General features: G+C 42.6%; 1 protein-coding gene across 1 annotated transcript in view; it reads right to left on the bottom strand.

Annotated features, from left to right (window-relative positions):
• The window catches only part of celsr3 (cadherin, EGF LAG seven-pass G-type receptor 3), a gene marked incomplete at its 5' end in the record, with an annotated part of 135,072 nt that overhangs the window by 95,068 nt on the left and 22,504 nt on the right, over positions 1 to 17,500 (bottom strand). Inside the window, one exon of the mRNA XM_080732630.1 lies at positions 238 to 590. Within this exon, the coding sequence (XP_080588756.1) occupies positions 238 to 590 (353 nt within the window). The remainder of the gene's footprint in view (positions 1 to 237; positions 591 to 17,500) is intronic.

Below are 17,500 nucleotides of genomic sequence, written 5' to 3'. Positions count from 1 at the left end.
TTCCCAAGCTTTTTAGCTCACTTCGCGCCGCGTTGTTAGCTGTAGATCAGCTATTTTCACAACTTCTTAAACATTTTTTTTTCTTTTTTTTTTTTATTCACGAAAATCTTTTGGGGAATGTTTTTTGAAAATGTTTTGAAACAAAAACAAAATGTGGGAAAGAAAAAATGAAGTGACCCGTAAAAAATTTGTCCGCGACCCACAAACGAGTCCGCGACCCAGTGTTTGGTCCCATACCTCCATCTGAGCCAGCGCTGTCAGCCTGGGTCTGTTGAGGTACAGCTGCTCCTCCAGGGCCTCCGAGGGGAAGAACTGTCCTCCAGGGAGCCCCGCAGAGAAGCTGACGTTCAGGATGCCCATCGTGCCCCCCGGGGCCGCGTCCACGTCCGGCTGGATGTTGAAGACGAACACGTCCTCCACGGGCACCGAGAGCACCGCCGACACGCCCTCCAGGAAGCTGCCCAGCAGCGGCGACAGGAAGTGCTCCTGGGACATGTTCTGGAGGCGCACGGTGACGCTGCTGCCCAGCATGTCCTCCGTGATGATGAGGACGCGCAGGACGCACTGCGCCGAGATGCTGTGCACGCCATCTGAGAGAGAGAGAGAGAGAGAGAGAGAGAGAGAGATTAGATTACACATGAGCTGCGGATACACACCGTGCGCTAAATACAATTTACAATTTAGGCATTTAGCGGAGGGTCTTATCCAGAGCGACTTACAATGAGCAAGGTAATCACACACATCAAATGCGGAGAGACAGAGTATAGTGCCTCATTAAACTAGGATCATAGTTAAACCAAGAATCAGCTTAAACAATACACTATAATTGCGACCGTGGGGAGCAGTTAGTGTCAAAAACTCTGCCGCATGTCAGTCTGTCAGTCAGTCACGCCTCATGTCACGCTCCATATATGGCGGTCCTTGTTGATTTTTTGCCCATATATGGAGATCCCTGATGTCATCAATATTAAGCCCATATCTGGTAATGGCCATATATGGACATATTGTCAGTCTCATGAGGTCTCAGTGCGAGGCCGTTTCTCACCCTTAGGGCGTCTTACTAGTAATAATCTGTACATTGAAACTATAGGGTACCAGGTAACGATAAACCTCACATCTGCCGGGAGACACATTGCCATACATTTGAAATGCCATCCCAAATCAACTGGTTGAATATTTATTATTTGTCCACAAATGTGGCTTATGCACACACACACACACACACACACACACACACACACACACACACACACACACACACACACACACACACACACACACACACACACACTTGCCGATGAATGGATCTTCCTTCATGTACATCAAGGGAGCACACTACATCTCATGCTTCTTCTCATGGAGAAGAAACGGATGTGGACAAGAGCGAAAGAGAAGTGAGTTGAGGAGTGCTACAAGGTAGGAAAATAGGAGTGTTAGAAGAGAAGAAATGGTAGAAGAGGAGTTAAAGGATAGGTGAGTGAGAGGAGACGGGAGGGGAGGAGAGAAGAGAAAAGGAGACGAGACGAGAGGCAAGGAGACCAAGAGAGCAGATGAGTGGAGATAAAATGTGAGCAGACAAGAAGACGAATGGAGGAATATAAGGAGAGACAGGAACGGAGAGGGAATAGCAGAGATATAGTAGAAAACACAAGGCAGAATTGGAAAGAAAGGAGCAAAGGACAGCAAGGACAAGGGCTGGAGGTCAGAAGAACTGGGCAGACTAGGAGAATAGATAAAGTAGAGACAGATAGAAAAGTGAAATGGAATATGGAAATAGGGGAGAGGGATAGAGGAAGAGAGAGACACACTGGCAGACAGAGAGGATAAGAAAGAGGGGAGCATGGTTAAGGAGAGATGAATGGAGGTGGACAATAGGAAGGGAAAGGTCAGCGGAGGAGAGACGGGGAGAGTACGAGAGAGATAAAGATGCTGAGATGGAAGATTAGATAGGAAGACCGGGGTTAAGAAGAGATAGATGAGGAGGAGAGAGAGAGAAGGTGAACAGGGGAGCGAAGGAGAGAAGAGAGACAGACATGGGGCAGAAGAGACTAGAGGGTAAGGAGAGAGACAGAGAGAGATAAGAGAAGGTGAGGTCAGAACAATGTCAATATCATGAGATACATAATTAGTTTAGGTCTCTCCTGGGCCTCTGGCACACTACACAATCTCTCTCTCTCTCTCTCTGACACACACACACACACACACACACACACACACACACACACACACACACACACACACACACTCAACTAAGCACATAGTGCTTGACTGAAATCAAGCACTACATGAACAAACATGAACACACAATCAGGAGCAAGTGGCGTGGCATGACATGACAGTGCAAGAGAGCATCTAAATGAGTGCCGTTCTAATTTACATAAAATGGCATAATGGAATTGGATCGCATCCTCTTCGTCTCATCCACTCTCTCATTCCGAAAGCTCAACGCTCCAAACTTCCATAAAAGATGAGTTCAAATTTGAAATCAATCACTGTGCCAGGGTCAGTACTTTTAAGAAGACAGCAATAACAACACTACACCACATGCATTTCAAAAACATCAGGGTTCTGTTTGCAATTCATCACTGTATTTGTGTGTGTATTTGTAATGCGATTTGGTGCGACAGAATGTAATGAAATGTGAAGGCACAAAGAACAGTGAGACTAGTCAATTTACTGTGGCAACGCTGAAGCATTGTGAAGCAGGGTTAGAGAGATTGAATGAATGAAAAAGAGAAAATGTGGGAGAGAGTGAATAAGCTAAGATGTTGATCTATTACAGGTGTTTACTCTGTATTTATAAGGAGGTTCTTTATAGAATGATGCACCCAATTGTCCTCTTTAACTCATTCCCTGCCAGGCCCGATAGTCCCGAGATTATTCCAATGTCTTTCCCCGCCAGGCCCGATAGTCCCGAGAATAAAAAAAAAAAAAAAAAAAAAAAAAAATCAAATTTTTTTTTTGACCCCCAAAAATGGAGTAGGCATGATAGCAATCGCGAAATTGCATGTTTAACCCCCATTGCAACCCCATCTTTCAAGCATGGCAGCCATTTTGGCAGCCATCTTTGTTAAACATAGTGGCTGTTATCTCATGAATGCCTGAACGGATTTCCATTCGGATTTTTTTGTTTGAAAGCTGTGAGCAATGTGGACACACGTGGTGCATTATCTAGGCATGGGTGTGCATGATCCGTGCACACCCAATTACATGGAAGTCTATGGAGACGAATGGCAGGTGGGAGTACGGAGGTATGTTAAAATGGCGGTCAATGTGTTAATACCAGTAAGACTCCCAAATCGGGAGATAAGCAACCGTCACATCGCATACACAAACTTTAGAAGGCAATCATAGCCAATTAGGAGGGAATATGGGAAATGGGACAGATCCATGTTGATGACATGACTTTAGAGATACTGTGTACCGCTTTGCGTGATTTTAGGCCAAAATCTGTAGGCGAGTGGGAGAATTAGAGAGTGAGAGCATCAAAGAGGGACAGATATAGATAGAAACAAGACACCCAATGTGTGTCTATAACGTGAATTGCTGGATATTAATCTTCACCTGCAATCTTCTGTGGTTTGGTCCCAGTAATATATGCTGTTAAAGTCTACTGAAGCAGAATCACATGATATGCGTGAGCTTTACAAAAATGGTAAAAGGTAGTTTTCCAGAACAATACTTTTCAGTATCTTGGAATGTTTGATTTGAAAGCGCAATAATGAACTAACTGTAACTATTGTAATGACCTGTTGACTCCCCTTGCACTTTGAATTGTTCCTATCTGCCGATGATTGTTGTATTTCGTCAAGAGTGATTGATTGTTAATTGGTGAGATTTAACCACTCAAACCCCAGCATCCGTATAGAAACCGACGACCTTAACAGAAAATAGCAACCTCACAATGTGTTGCGTTGCCACTGCTTTAATCTGTTATAATACAGTCTTCCATTTAGCACTGGTTTGAGACCAGAGAGACTGATGGAGAGATAGAGCGAGATGGTGAGAGTGTCAGCAAAACTAAACCAGATCACAATACATGAATCCATAACCATTATAATAAATACAAAGAATACCTGCTTCTCTAAGGATTGTCACCATGAGAGAGACAGACAGAGAGAGAGAGAGAGAGAGAGAGAGAGAGAGAGAGAGAGAGAGAGAGAGAAAACAGAGAGAGAGATGGAGAAAGAAAGAAACCAAGATGGAAAAAAATATGGAGAGAGAGAGAGAGAGAGAGAGAGATGGAGGGGTTTGGGGAATGGGGGATGGGGGATGGGTGGGGTTGGCAGCTGGTTTGATTACCGGATTATGAGGAGCCTGACTCCCCATTGACCTCACACACACACACACACACACACACACACACACACACACACACACACACACACACACACACACACACACACACACACACACACACACACACACACACACACACACAAAGCCAGAGCCTTGTAATAAATGAACAGCCAGAGGGTGGAGTGGCGTTAGGTGAAGAGACAACTCCTACTGAAAATTATTACTGCAGTTTTTAATGAAATTAGATCATTGGGGAAAGAATATTGAATACCGATTCAATAGCTGTCTCTTTCAATTTATCGTATGCACCTTACTTTCTGCCTATTCTGGGAAAGCTATTAACAACATTACGAATAATTAACGAGATCAGCACTGTTTTTTATTTTATTTACAAAGCCTTAATTGGGAGATTACCTTCTTATTTAAATACTCTTTTGCAGTGGAGAACTATTAGTTATCAAACGCGCTCTCAGGACTACTTGATCCTTGAAATTTCACATGTCTCCACTGAGTTCGGGAAAAGAGCGTTTTAATTTTGTGCCTCACATACCTGGAAGTGGAATACATTACAGAATTCACTCAAGTTTAATTCTCTTGTTCCCCTAGGACGTTTTAAATTGGACATAAAGTATCAACTTTGGTAAATCAAAACTGTACCTGTTTTAAGTGATATTGATAATTCATGTTCTTTTGATGATTTGCTTTACTAATTTACATATTATGTATTACTATTTTCATTTCCTTTGCATATTGTTGTTGTGTTTAGTACATTTGTTGTAATCTTGGCACCGTTGAAAAAGAGGGTACCAGCCCTCAGTGTGTTACCGAGAATTAAATAAAGGTTGAAATGAAAATTAAATAATGATACCTGTCTTTACACAGCCAATTATCTAGACATTGTTATGAACATGTTTGTGACTATTGTGTGAGTGGATCAGATGCTATTCACAATATTTATACACTAAATATAATTCTACTGTAATATTCTGTTAGTTGTGGTTGGCCATGGGTGCATCTCAAACAGCACACATGTGTGAAAGAACAAATCTCCTCTCTATTGTTGTTTTAATCACTGCACCTCATCAGTTTCCATCTGAACAAATAAACATAACGTTGACTAAAAATAACACACAATTACAGATTCACTGGCCTGGACAAAAACCCCTTTAATTACCCTGAAGTGACACCAGATGAGATGAACTGTGTGAAGCACCATGCCAGCTTCACATGCAAAGACACGGTTTTAATGACAGTCCTTCAAAATGACACCAAAATATGCATTTCTAATTGCGACCGAACCCCATTGTTATTTTAATCAATGGCACATGGTCTTTGTTGAGGCTCGGAAAGACCCCAATGCTAATCGGCTAATGTAAGACCCCCATTTTGGCCCGCTGCCAGATAGACACTGTTGCAGACCTGGGTAACACTTGCTATGCATCCTATGTTAATAATGCATTATGAATATACGTATAAAGCTTTATAATCTGCTTATATCATACTGTATAAATATAGTTATAATAACTCACAAATAATCATAATGCTTTATAACAATTATTATAAAGCATTCTATAATGATTATAAGATGATCTTCAAGCTAATTACATTGTTGAGAATTATGATTCTGTTGATGATATTGTGATTATCTTGGCTTCCTGAGTTCTTATAACTGTAATCATAGAGTGTTATAAACTGATTACAATGAGAGAGAGAGAGAGAGAGAGAGAGAGAGAGAGAGAGAGAGAGAGAGAGAGAGAGAGAGAGGGGTCCCCAGGTCAGGAAATGTAACCAACCTGTGTCATTCCCACCTTAACGCATTGCCGCACACAGAAACGCATTAGACAGACTAGCCTGACAACAGCTGGACATTAAAGCATATTTCAGGCATCAAGACAGCGTCAGGGCAAACAAAAGTCTGTGGCCCCACTGCAAAATGAGGCCAACAACTGATCCATCATGGCCGCTGGGTCGCCCACAAAACACATAGTCTCAGTCTCACAAACAGCTGGATGTGCTGACATACTAAATATACTTCTGCTGAGAGAACAGAACTCTGGACCAGTTGCCTTAGAGCCAAGTGAAATCTACTTCATCAGCATGAGAGCTCAGCTTCAAAAGCGCCCAAGGAATACTCCTACACCGCAAGATCCGGAGCTTACATTTAACTCCATAACGTGTGAAAACCTACCCCTTTCAGGGTTACATTAACACTCACAGTTTTACTGTGTAGGGTTAGGGTCCCGGAACAGCGCTAAGTAGCCTCCGATAAGCAAATTACCAATTCACTTGGAGCAAAGTGCAGTCCATTATTCCAGCACTGTTGCTGGAGTTGGTTCTGTCCAAGGAAAGTATACAGACGAATAGAGCGAATAACAGTTTCCAACATTAGTGCAGCAAGCCTAGTCAGTAAAATCCTCAGTGTTGTTTTAACTACGCAATTTAAGTCGGTGCTGGCTCAAATCACGTGTGCACAACAGGATGATCAGGCTCAGAGTTACAGTAAGCAATAGTAAGCTACGGTGAAGTCCAACAGAGGAGCAGTCACCAGCTAGAGAAAAGTTACCATCATTCTCCAATCCTAAAGCTACAGTATATATTCTCACTATCCGGGGACATTGTTCAGTGATAATCTTAGCTAAGCTACAGTACAGCTAAGCTATACAGCCAGAGACCAACTCTCATAGACCTGTACGCACACTCATGCACACGCATGCATTAGTGAGTGCACACTTGTGCAGTGTGCACGCGCATGCACACGCGCGCACGCACGCACGCTCACACACAATCCCAAACATTCAGTCAGGAAGTCATTATTAAAACATCAACCATCATCACCATCCCTGCCTCTATGTTTTTAGAAAATAATAAAACATTCATGTCTTCCAAACAGGAAAACCCAACAACTCACAAATGGGAGGTTTATTTTGGCATCTTATCACCGGGGGAAAAACAAAAGCATTTGTAAATAGCAACTGTGAGAGTCTTCCATGATGTACAGGCTTTCATGAGTCCTGTGAGGCCTTCAATCCAATCTATTCTCCCTCTCTATGCTGTGCCTCTACACTTCAAAGCGGAAGGCAAGTGCGGGTTCAGCGCACATAAATCCTCTTATGAATAAACAAACTGATTGGGAATCAGCCGACCAGGTCCTGTGTGGACGCGTTAATACAATATGGGACAGAGAGAGAGAGAGAGAGAGAGAGAGAGAGAGAGAGAGAGAGAGAGACAGACAGACAGACAGACAGACAGACAGACAGACAGACAGACAGACAGACAGTAAAAAAAATGTTTTATAATAGTGTAATTGCATACTTACATACTATAATTATTAAAGTAAATAATACGTAAGTGAGAACATTTCCATCATGCCGGCATGGAAACAACTAGGAATATTGGCCAAACTGAAAAAAATCATAACATGTTTCATAGAATACTTAAATAGTACAAAAGGTTACAGTGGATTCCATCTAGCTCAGAATTGTTAGGGAAGGTGCAATTCCAAACTCTAGATTGTATCTATTATGGCCATTCTCTACTTATCTAACAATGTCTGATATCGCTGTTATTGTTTTTTACAACCTGTTATTTATTTTCTACACATAACACACTTTATACTTTATCATGTATTAATAATACTTAATAATATACCCTTATAACATTTATTATTACATTATTAGGCCTATAGACCGATTTCTCCGAGCGGCAACCATAGCTGGCACCACTTCGCACAGCGACACCACAGCTACACGGCAGCGTGCTGGAAAAAAGGTCTTTTTTATTATACTACATGTTGGACAGTCTGTCTGCAAGCACAGTCTGATGTTGCCGGACAGCCTTTCTCTGCACATACCGTACATGTATGAGAATGCAGTCTGACAGGAAGAGGGAATGAAGAGAACTTTTAGAGGGAGAGAGTAGATAGAGAAAGAGAGCGAGGGACAGATAGGAGCAAGTAGCAGAGTAGAGCGTAGAAAAAAAACAGAACGAGGCAAAGAAAGAGAGTCAAAGAAAGAAAGAGAGGGTGGAGAAAGGACAACAGAAGACATGTCAGCGAGAACAGAGTAGCAGCCCCAGTGATTCTAAAACAGTATTATGTCAAGTACACTAACATGCTGAAATTCCAAATTTTTCACAGTTTTTTTCAAATGTTTTGAAAATAAGCTTGTAGATCGTCTGTTTTCTAATATCCAAAGCATTTTGTTCAAAGACCCCCACTTTGAAAACTACTGAGTAGACAGAGAGAAGAGAGAGAGAGAGAGAGAGAGAGAGAGAGAGAGAGAGAGAGAGAGAGAAGAGAGAGAGAGAGAGAGAGAGAGAGAGAGAGAGAGAGAGAGAGAGAGAGAGAGCGAGAGAGTGTAGAGAGTAGAGTGTTATCCTAGTCTCTGATAGGTCGCCCTGGCTCTAAGATGCTTTGCGTGGTGCCTGGTCCCCAGAGCTTCATCGGGAGAGCAGGGATCTGAGCGCTATCTCACAGTGCCAGGTAGCCTGACTAATACAACACTCAAAAGCTTCTCGAAGCTTCAGAGAATCCTCTGCACTGGTTCTGGAGACCCAGATAGGAAGAAGCTGCCAAATAGCAGTGTACAATGCCAAAGTTAATTAATACCAACCACCCCCACCAAAAACATAAAAGGGGGTAAAAAAAGGTTTTGAAAGGGTTTTGATGCCCCACGCTGGAAGACAGGGTTACAGCACAGCCACTGGCGTTTTTGATTTGAGGGAGAAAGCCAGAATAATGTATGAGGGAGCCTGACAGAAGGACTTGAAGAATCAGGCTCAGGTGGTGTTTATAGTAAAGGTTGACAATGACTTAAAATGATAAATTATAGACTTGTGTTGCTGCCAACACAGGGGTTCTTCTTATGACTTCCACCAAAATCTGCCTCTGACATGGCTTCTGTTTCAAATGTCGAAGATTGTTTATGGGACTTCGGAGACAATGAGTGCAGGTGCACAAATCAACACACATCACTGACACAAAACCCCAGCCACGAGAGAGGACACACTGGCCTGTAACACAAAAAAAACAAGAGAGAGACAGCAGGAGCTCCCAAAACACTGTGGCAGCCAGCTGATGCACTCACACAGGCACAGTCAGACATCCTATCTGTCTGGTTTTCAGGTTCAGGTATCTCATAATGCAACTCCCAGCGAGTGCGCAGGCCCCAAACGGATGTCATGTCAAAAAGTGAGTCATACAAACCCTGGTGTTATGAAGTGTACTCAGCATAGGCCTGAAAGAAACCATGTGAAAACTCAATTCACAAAAAGGAAGTGTGTTTGTGTGCTGTGCGTGTGTGTGTGTGCGTGCGTGCGTGCGTGCGTGCGTGCGTGCGTGCGTGCGTGCGTGCGTGCGTGCGTGTGTGTGTGTGTGTGTACGCGCGCATGTCAGCATGCATGCGTGCGGGTGGCACAATTGAATGCCATAATTGGATTAACACAGTTTTGAACGAGAGTTCCGACAAGATGGCGACCGAGTAGGACGCGTTTGTTGAGCTCTGTGGAGGTGCATAGTTTTCACATTTTTTAAGCCCATTTTTTACTGCCTTTATAGTTCTTTTGAGACTTTAAACGCCCAAAACACTGGTGAGCGTCTGTTTTTGCAGTTGTTTCGTGTTTCATGCCGAATACGATTAACACGAGGTCGAGGAGTACCAGGTCTCCGACCGCAAACGCCGACAACATGGCCGGCGCAATGCAGGGCGACGCTGACGCTCCGGTTACAAAGAGCATGCTGCGCGAGGTCCTCAAGGAATCACTGAAAGAGTTTATGGATGGTTTTATTCAACCCATGATGCTTGGCTTGGAGAAGAAATTACTGAAGAAGATTGATGACTTCGGAAAGGAGCTGCGTCCTGCAGTCGCCACGCTGAACACGACCGTGGCTGAACATGGGGAGGCCATTGAGAACTTTGGTTCCTCCATGGACAGTTTGCAGATGTGTATCACTGAATTGGAGAGAAGATGTGCTAATCTGGAGGAGAAGCTCGTCATAGCAGAAGACCGGAGTCGTAGGAACAACATAAGAGTGATTGGGATCTCTCCTGGGCTAGAAAAGGCTGACCCAGTGGCCTTTATCCAGTCTTTTTTGCAGAAAACATTCCCCGACGAGTTTCCCGACTCCCCCCCGGAGGTGGATCGTGCTCATCGGACCGGCAATCCACGTTCTGATAAGCCAAGGGCTTTCCTGGCAAGGATCCATTTTTTCCGGGTAAAGGAACGCATACTCCAGCTCTCCAGGAAAGCAGGCCAACTGACATACAATGGCAAAAAGGTGTATATTTTCCCCGACTGGTCTGCTGAAACATCAAAGAGAAGGGCAGCTTTCGGGCCAGTAAAGGAATTCCTACGTTCCATCACCGCGGAAGGAGTTAAATACGGAATAAGACACCCGAGCAAGTTCTGGATAACCGTGGATGAGGCGACTTCTACTTTCAACTCACCCAAGGAAGCTCTGGCCTTTTGCAAGGATAAGTTCAAGACTCCAGGTGCTGCGGACGAGACTCTAGCTACGCAGGATGATGAGACGACAGTTACAGAGAACTAACTTTTACCAGGGACACTTTTGCTTTCGTGATCGCGTGCTTTCAAACACATTCTGCCGATGTGATATCCTTTTGCCTTTAATGGACTGTTGGTAAGCTGGCTGGGACTTTGGAGATGACTTTTACGCAGCGTCTTTCTTTCCTCACTCTCTCCTCCTCCTCCTCCCCAAAGGGTGAGTTGTTAATGTAAGCTCTCTCTCTCGTCTTCCCTCTATGTCTCTCTATCTATCTCGGCTTTCCCTCTCTCTCTCTCTCTCTCTCTCTCTCTCTCTGGCTCTCTCTCTCGCTGTGTGTGTGTGTGTGTGTGTGTCTTTCTCTCTCTCTCTCTCTCTCTCTCTCTCTCTCTTTCTGTTAGGTAATGGCGGCTATGTTGGTTGTTAGTTTATGGTTCGTTTATGCCGCCTAAAACGCTACTTTTTCGGGTAGGAGGGCGAGACTGGGCTTTGGCCTTTGTATTGAGTAATGTAGCCTACTGTTTAAGGTGAAACAGATATAAATAATATGGTCTAAATTGTGAAGGCTCCGCGGTTCCAGAGACCACTCGCTCTCCCGCCCTTTCTCTATGTCTCTCTACCTATCTCTGCTTCTCCTCTCTCTCTCTCTCTCTCTCTCCCTGGCTCATTGACTCGTTCTTTTTTTTCCTTTTTTTTCTAATCTCAATAGCTGGCGGATGTACGATCTCGTGGCGCGTTGGCTCTACGTGCTTGTGGATCCGCTGTCTGGGGGGGGGGGGGTAGTTATTTACCTACTTTACTTGTTGTCTTCTAAAATGTTAATTTCTTGATGGGGGGAGAGGGGAGCTCTGTATTGGGATATTTATTTTGTAGTCGTGATTGGGTAGGTTCACTGTTTGAAGTATGGTAGTTTACTGTTTAAGACGGAAACAGACTTAACTAATATGATTGACATTTATCTAAGTTTGCACTGGCCTTTTGGGCATGTACAGGGAGCTGTATATGGCGCAGTATGCATTATGTGTGCTGTGTTGTATATGGTTTCCTGATCATACATAACTGTGTTTTATGTAAATACTTATGTATACAGACTTTTCTTTTCTTTCCTTTTTTTCCCCCTTCTAATTAGTAATTGTGGTTTGTATGCATGGATGCATGGGGGGGCTGTATGTGGCGCAGTATGCATTAACACTGTGTGTGCTTTGCTGCATATGGCCCCCCGGATGTGCTTTTAATTTCTATTTCTAACTACATATGTAAGTGCATATATTTTTTATATCATATACACTGATTTCCTTTTTATTTATTTTTATTATTAATATTATATTAGTGCCTTGTCGTGGTGACAGCCTTATTTCCACTTATCTGTCACAAGTGTTTGGTTATTTGCATTAACGTGGCTTATAGGGCTTTATCACATTCTAAGTGGGCCTAATGCTGGACTGATTATTATTATTACAGTTGTTATAGTCCCCTCAATTTTTTTTCCCTTTATTCTTTTCTTTTTTCTCTCCCCCTTCTTTACTAGAAATGTTAACATACCATTCTCATTTATTTAAGTGATATGAAGTGGGGAGATTGATCATAATTTGAGCTGATGGAATGTTTGAGAGCTATTCAGCCACAAGAAGGCACTTTTTTGTTGTTGTTGTTTTTACTTTGGTGATCTGTTATATATTTACATAACCACCAGAGGGCAATGTATGGTTACTTTTGGGCAGTTACTTGTTTGCACTCTCTGACAGAGTGAAATGAAGGTTGACTAATAGGTTGATGGGGTGGGGAACTGTTTTTGTGCACTCTGATGCTAATGGGGTTTTCCCCCTCAAGCTTCAATGTTATGTGTTTTTTTATGTTCGTTTGATGTTGCTTTTTCCTTTCTGTTCCTTTTGGGGTTGTTTTGTTTTTCTGTTGGGAAGGTTTGTTGTGAGGGACCAACTAGGAAATTCTAAAATGTTCTACTGTGCTTGCTGTGCGTATGGTTTGAACCACAATTATGACAGAATATAAATTTCTAAGTTTCAATGTAAGGGGAGCGAATATACCGCATAAGCGAACCAGCATTTTGGGGGTTTTGCGATCTAAATCAATTGACTTTGCATTTATACAGGAGTCTCATCTTTTAAAAGAGCATTCCAACCGATTGGCTAATAAACATTATCGTGTTTTAGCCTTTTCAGCTGCTTCTTCCAAAACCAAGGGAGTAGCCATATTGGCTAGACGTAACCTTAGGTTGGATTTTTTGGGTGATTGGTCTGACAGTGACGGGAGGATAGCTGTTGCTAAAATCCGCTTGGAGGGTAAAATGCTAGCACTAGTCTCTGTGTATGCTCCAAATGTTTTAGACAAAGAGTTTTACAAATTACTAACTAAAACCTTATTGGAACTGACGGATTTCAAAATCATTGTTGGTGCTGACTTCAATGCAACATGGCAACATAACCTAGATAGATCCACTGGGGTAGAAAGCAGAGAACAAGCACTAGCGTCTGCAGAACTACGTGCTTGGGCAAACTCAACTGGCTTACTCGACATCTGGCGTTTAATGAACCCAACGGTTAGAGATTTTTCTTTTCTGTCGGGTAGGCATGCTTCATTCTCTAGGATCGATTACGTTTTTGCCCCTGTTAGCTTGTTTCATAAAATTGCCAAGGTAGAGTTGCTCCCAATGTCACTCTCGGATCACAAGGCGGTGCTGTGTGTTGCTTCACTGAAACAGGTTATAGATAGAGCTCCTAGATGGCGGTTTAACACCACACTGCTGCGCGATGCAGCATTTGTAGCTCAGTTTCAAACTGGTTTGCGTGAATTTATAAATATCAATACAGGCTCAGTTGAGGATCCCAGAATTCTTTGGGATGCAATTAAAGGCTTTATCAGGAGTAATACAACCCTCTATGCGTCCACTCAGAGAAAATTAAGGTCAGCCAAACTGGTGGAATTGGAATCTCGGTTTTCTACTTTGGATAATTCTCTCCAAAATAACTTTGATGTTAGTACAGCAACTCAGAGGGAGCTAGTTAAGAAAGAAATTAACTCCATTCTCAAGCGCCGCTCAGAATTTCAAATGAAACGCACAAGGCAAAACTACTATTTTAATAGTGCAAGACCCAGTCACTTACTGGCTTTACGTCTTAGATCCAATGAGCATTTTGCTGATATTGTTAGTGTCAAATCAACAACGGGAGCCATGGTTACAGAACCCAAAGAGGTCAATGCCACGTTTCGTGCTTTTTATGATGAGCTCTACACCTCCGAGGTCATTCACGATGATGCAGTATGCAATAATTTTTTATCCAACATACAGCTACCAACCCTTAGCGAGGCGGATGCGGAAGCCTTAGATAGACCGCTCCATCTGGCGGAATTACAGGAAGCTGTGCTCGCAATGCGTAGGGGCAAGTCGCCTGGTTTGGATGGGATACCCCCTGAACTTTATGCCATCTTTTGGGAAGATCTAGGTCAGCTGATGCTAGACATGTTTCGATATGCAATTGAAAGTGGCTCTTTCTCCAGGGATGTGAATGTAGCTATTATATCATTATTGTTGAAGAAGAACAAGGATCCCACAGATTGCGCAAGCTATAGACCGCTTTCACTTTTGAATTCTGATCTAAAAGTTTTTGCTAAGGTGCTTGCGCGTCGCTTGCAGGGTTTTATGACCACCTTAGTACACTGTGATCAGACAGGTTTCATAGGAACTAGACTAGCCTCTGATAATGCTAGACGACTATTGCATATCATCGATAGGGCTAAGGAGCTGAGGACCCCCGCCGCAGTGTTGTCGCTCGATGCGTTGAAGGCATTTGATCGTCTGGAATGGTCTTACCTGTGGGCTGTACTAGATAAAATGGGATTTGGTGCTTCATTCATACATTTTGTTAAAGTACTTTATTCTAATCCGTCAGCGATGGTCCTAACCGGTAAGATCTGTTCGCCGCTATTCACGATTGGCAGATCTTCGAGGCAGGGTTGCCCCCTTAGTCCTCTCCTTTTCGCACTTTCACTCGAACCCTTGGCTCAGACAGTGCGTCAGTCTGCAGATATTACTCCTGTTTCGATTAACAACACACAGCATCGCATTTCCCTATATGCTGACGATATTCTACTGTTCATTGAGAATGCACCACAGTCAATTACTCACGTCCTTCAAATCTTTGATCAGTTCAGTTCCATTTCCGGCTACAAAATTAATTGGACGAAGTCAGCCCTTCTACCTCTAAATGATCAGATGAGATCTGCTATCCTGCCGCCCATAATCCCAGTAGTAAGCCAATTCAAATATCTTGGCATAGATATTTTCCCTTCTCTTCAGGCTATTGTTAAGAACAACTATGGTGACACTCTAAATAAGATTTGTCTTGATTTAGATAGATGGTCATCTTTGCCCAACTCTCTCCAAGCTCGAGTTTCAATCATAAAGATGAATGTTCTTCCTAGGGTTAACTTTGTAAGCTCTATGCTCCCTTTGCCACCACCGCCGCAATACTGGAATAAGCTTCACTCTTCGATATCTAAGTTTGTGTGGAAAGGGAAACGCCCTCGTCTTAAACTTTCTCTATTACAACGTGCTAGAGATGATGGCGGCCTTTCATTGCCCAACTTTAAATTTTATTATTGGGCCTTCACGCTCCGCCCCCTTTTAAATTGGTTTAACCCAGCAAATAAGGTTTCTTGGAGAGAGCTTGAGGAGAGTTTAGTGCAGCCTGTTGAATTGAGAGATCTTATCTATTCAAACATAACTACACATCAATGCAAAGTTCGCTTTGGACCTATCATTTCTCATTTAGTGGCAGTATGGAGAGCAGCTGAAAAGATGTGTAAGATTGATTGTAAATGGAACTTATTTTCCCCAGTGTTCAATAATCAAAGACTTTTAATCGAGGATCGCCCCATTCGCTTTCCAAGGTGGAGGGCTAAGGGGATTCGTACATTAGGGGACTTATTTGATAGAAATGGTTTACGACCTTTTCGAGATTTGTGTGACATCTTCAATCTGCCTGGAAATACCCTTTTTTTCTACTTCCAACTGAGAACGTCCATGAGGACCTATGGGGTCCCATGGCAAGCTCCCCTTAGATTGCACCCCTTCCATGAGTTTATCTGTGATGGTAACAGAACAAGAGGTTTGGTTTCCACCCTCTATGGTTTTTTATTAGACTGTAGTTATGGGCCCCTATCTGTTGATACTGTTTGGAGGAATGATGTACCAAATTTGGACCCTGACTTTTGTTGGGACACAGTGTGGTCTAACATTAGGCTATCTTCTAGAAATCCAGACCATCAACAAATTCATTTAAATTTTGTTCATCGGACTTATTTAACTCCCCGCAGACTATGTGCTATGAGGATTTTGAATAATCCCAACTGCACTCTCTGCGCCTCAAATAGTATTGGTACCTTCCTTCACATGGTTTGGGAATGCCCAAATGTGTCGTCATTCTGGAATATGGTTGCCTCAAAACTTTCAACTATTTTTAGTATTAATATCATATCTTCTCCTTCTTTATTTTTATTAAATGACGTCTCACAGTTGCAACTAAACAATATACGCAAGCGCATCTTCTTTGCTGGATTAACGGCGGCGAAGAAGATGGTAGCTACGCGGTGGAAACCTCCTCATACGTTAACGTTTCGCCAGTGGGCCTTAACCTTTCTAGATATAGTATATTTAGAGCAGTCGATAGCAAGGTTACACGGAGCAAAAGAAGAAAACATTAATATGTGGTCGGACATTGCAGATAAGCTTAAGGCTATGATTCAAGAAATCACTATATAGTGGTAACAGCCTAGCACAGGCATGCACTATTGTACATTCCGTGTTGGTCCGGGGAAAGGGGGTGGGTGGGTTTTCTTTTCCTTTTCTTGTTTTGCTATTGTTTGTGTTTGTCTGTTAATTGCATTTTTCTTTTGATTAATGTTTAACTTTTTCTTGTTATATTCATATGTATGTCTCTAATTTCATGTTATGGAAAATAAAAATAATTGATAACAAAAAAAAAACACAGTTTTGAACAAACTGCTTCCACATGCTTCCTACACTACACTATGTGCTCTGGGGCCTACAGTCGATTAGTTCACATATCATGTACTGACAGTTGTATGGGTGTAAATCCCATTTCACGCTACTGTGTCATATCTCCTTGTCCTGTCCTCCCTTGCTGTCTTTCTTCTCTGTCAACACCCCCCACCCCTCCCCCCCCCCCAAAAAAAAAGGCAATACAGCACATTACCACAGTGAATTGACCAAACGCTCATGCCAACTTTTTCCTTTTCATATTTTCGTTTCAATTATTGCCTCCAGGTCTGAAACATAAAATGAGTGAACAGGAGTTGAACAAACATATGCCCTTTTCAAAACGCAGTATCCAGTACAGTACATGTATGAACGTCACGTGGACAGTCTGCTGCACATGGTTGGAAAGCCCAGAAAGACTGCAATGCAGTGTTGGAAGACGTACTATAAGAAGTACTTTTACTTAAGTAAAAGTCACAATGTATACATATTCTTTTTCAGATTTTAAAACATTTCACCAGTGTAGAAGTACAAAAGAAGTGGCATCATAGTATGCGCACAATGTATCACAGTAAACCTACTCATTATGAAGAATGGACCATTTCATAATCATATGCAGCCGGTAAAGATGGGGCTGAGTTTAAATAATTTTACTTTGTTTTGTTGGGTATCTTAACATATAATAA

This window comes from Nannobrachium achirus (genome assembly GCF_963921795.1).
Source record: "Nannobrachium achirus genome assembly, chromosome: 9".
Lineage (NCBI taxonomy): Eukaryota > Metazoa > Chordata > Actinopteri > Myctophiformes > Myctophidae > Nannobrachium > Nannobrachium achirus.
Note: the sequence above shows the minus strand (reverse complement) of the source record. Positions and strands in the feature narration are given on the sequence as shown.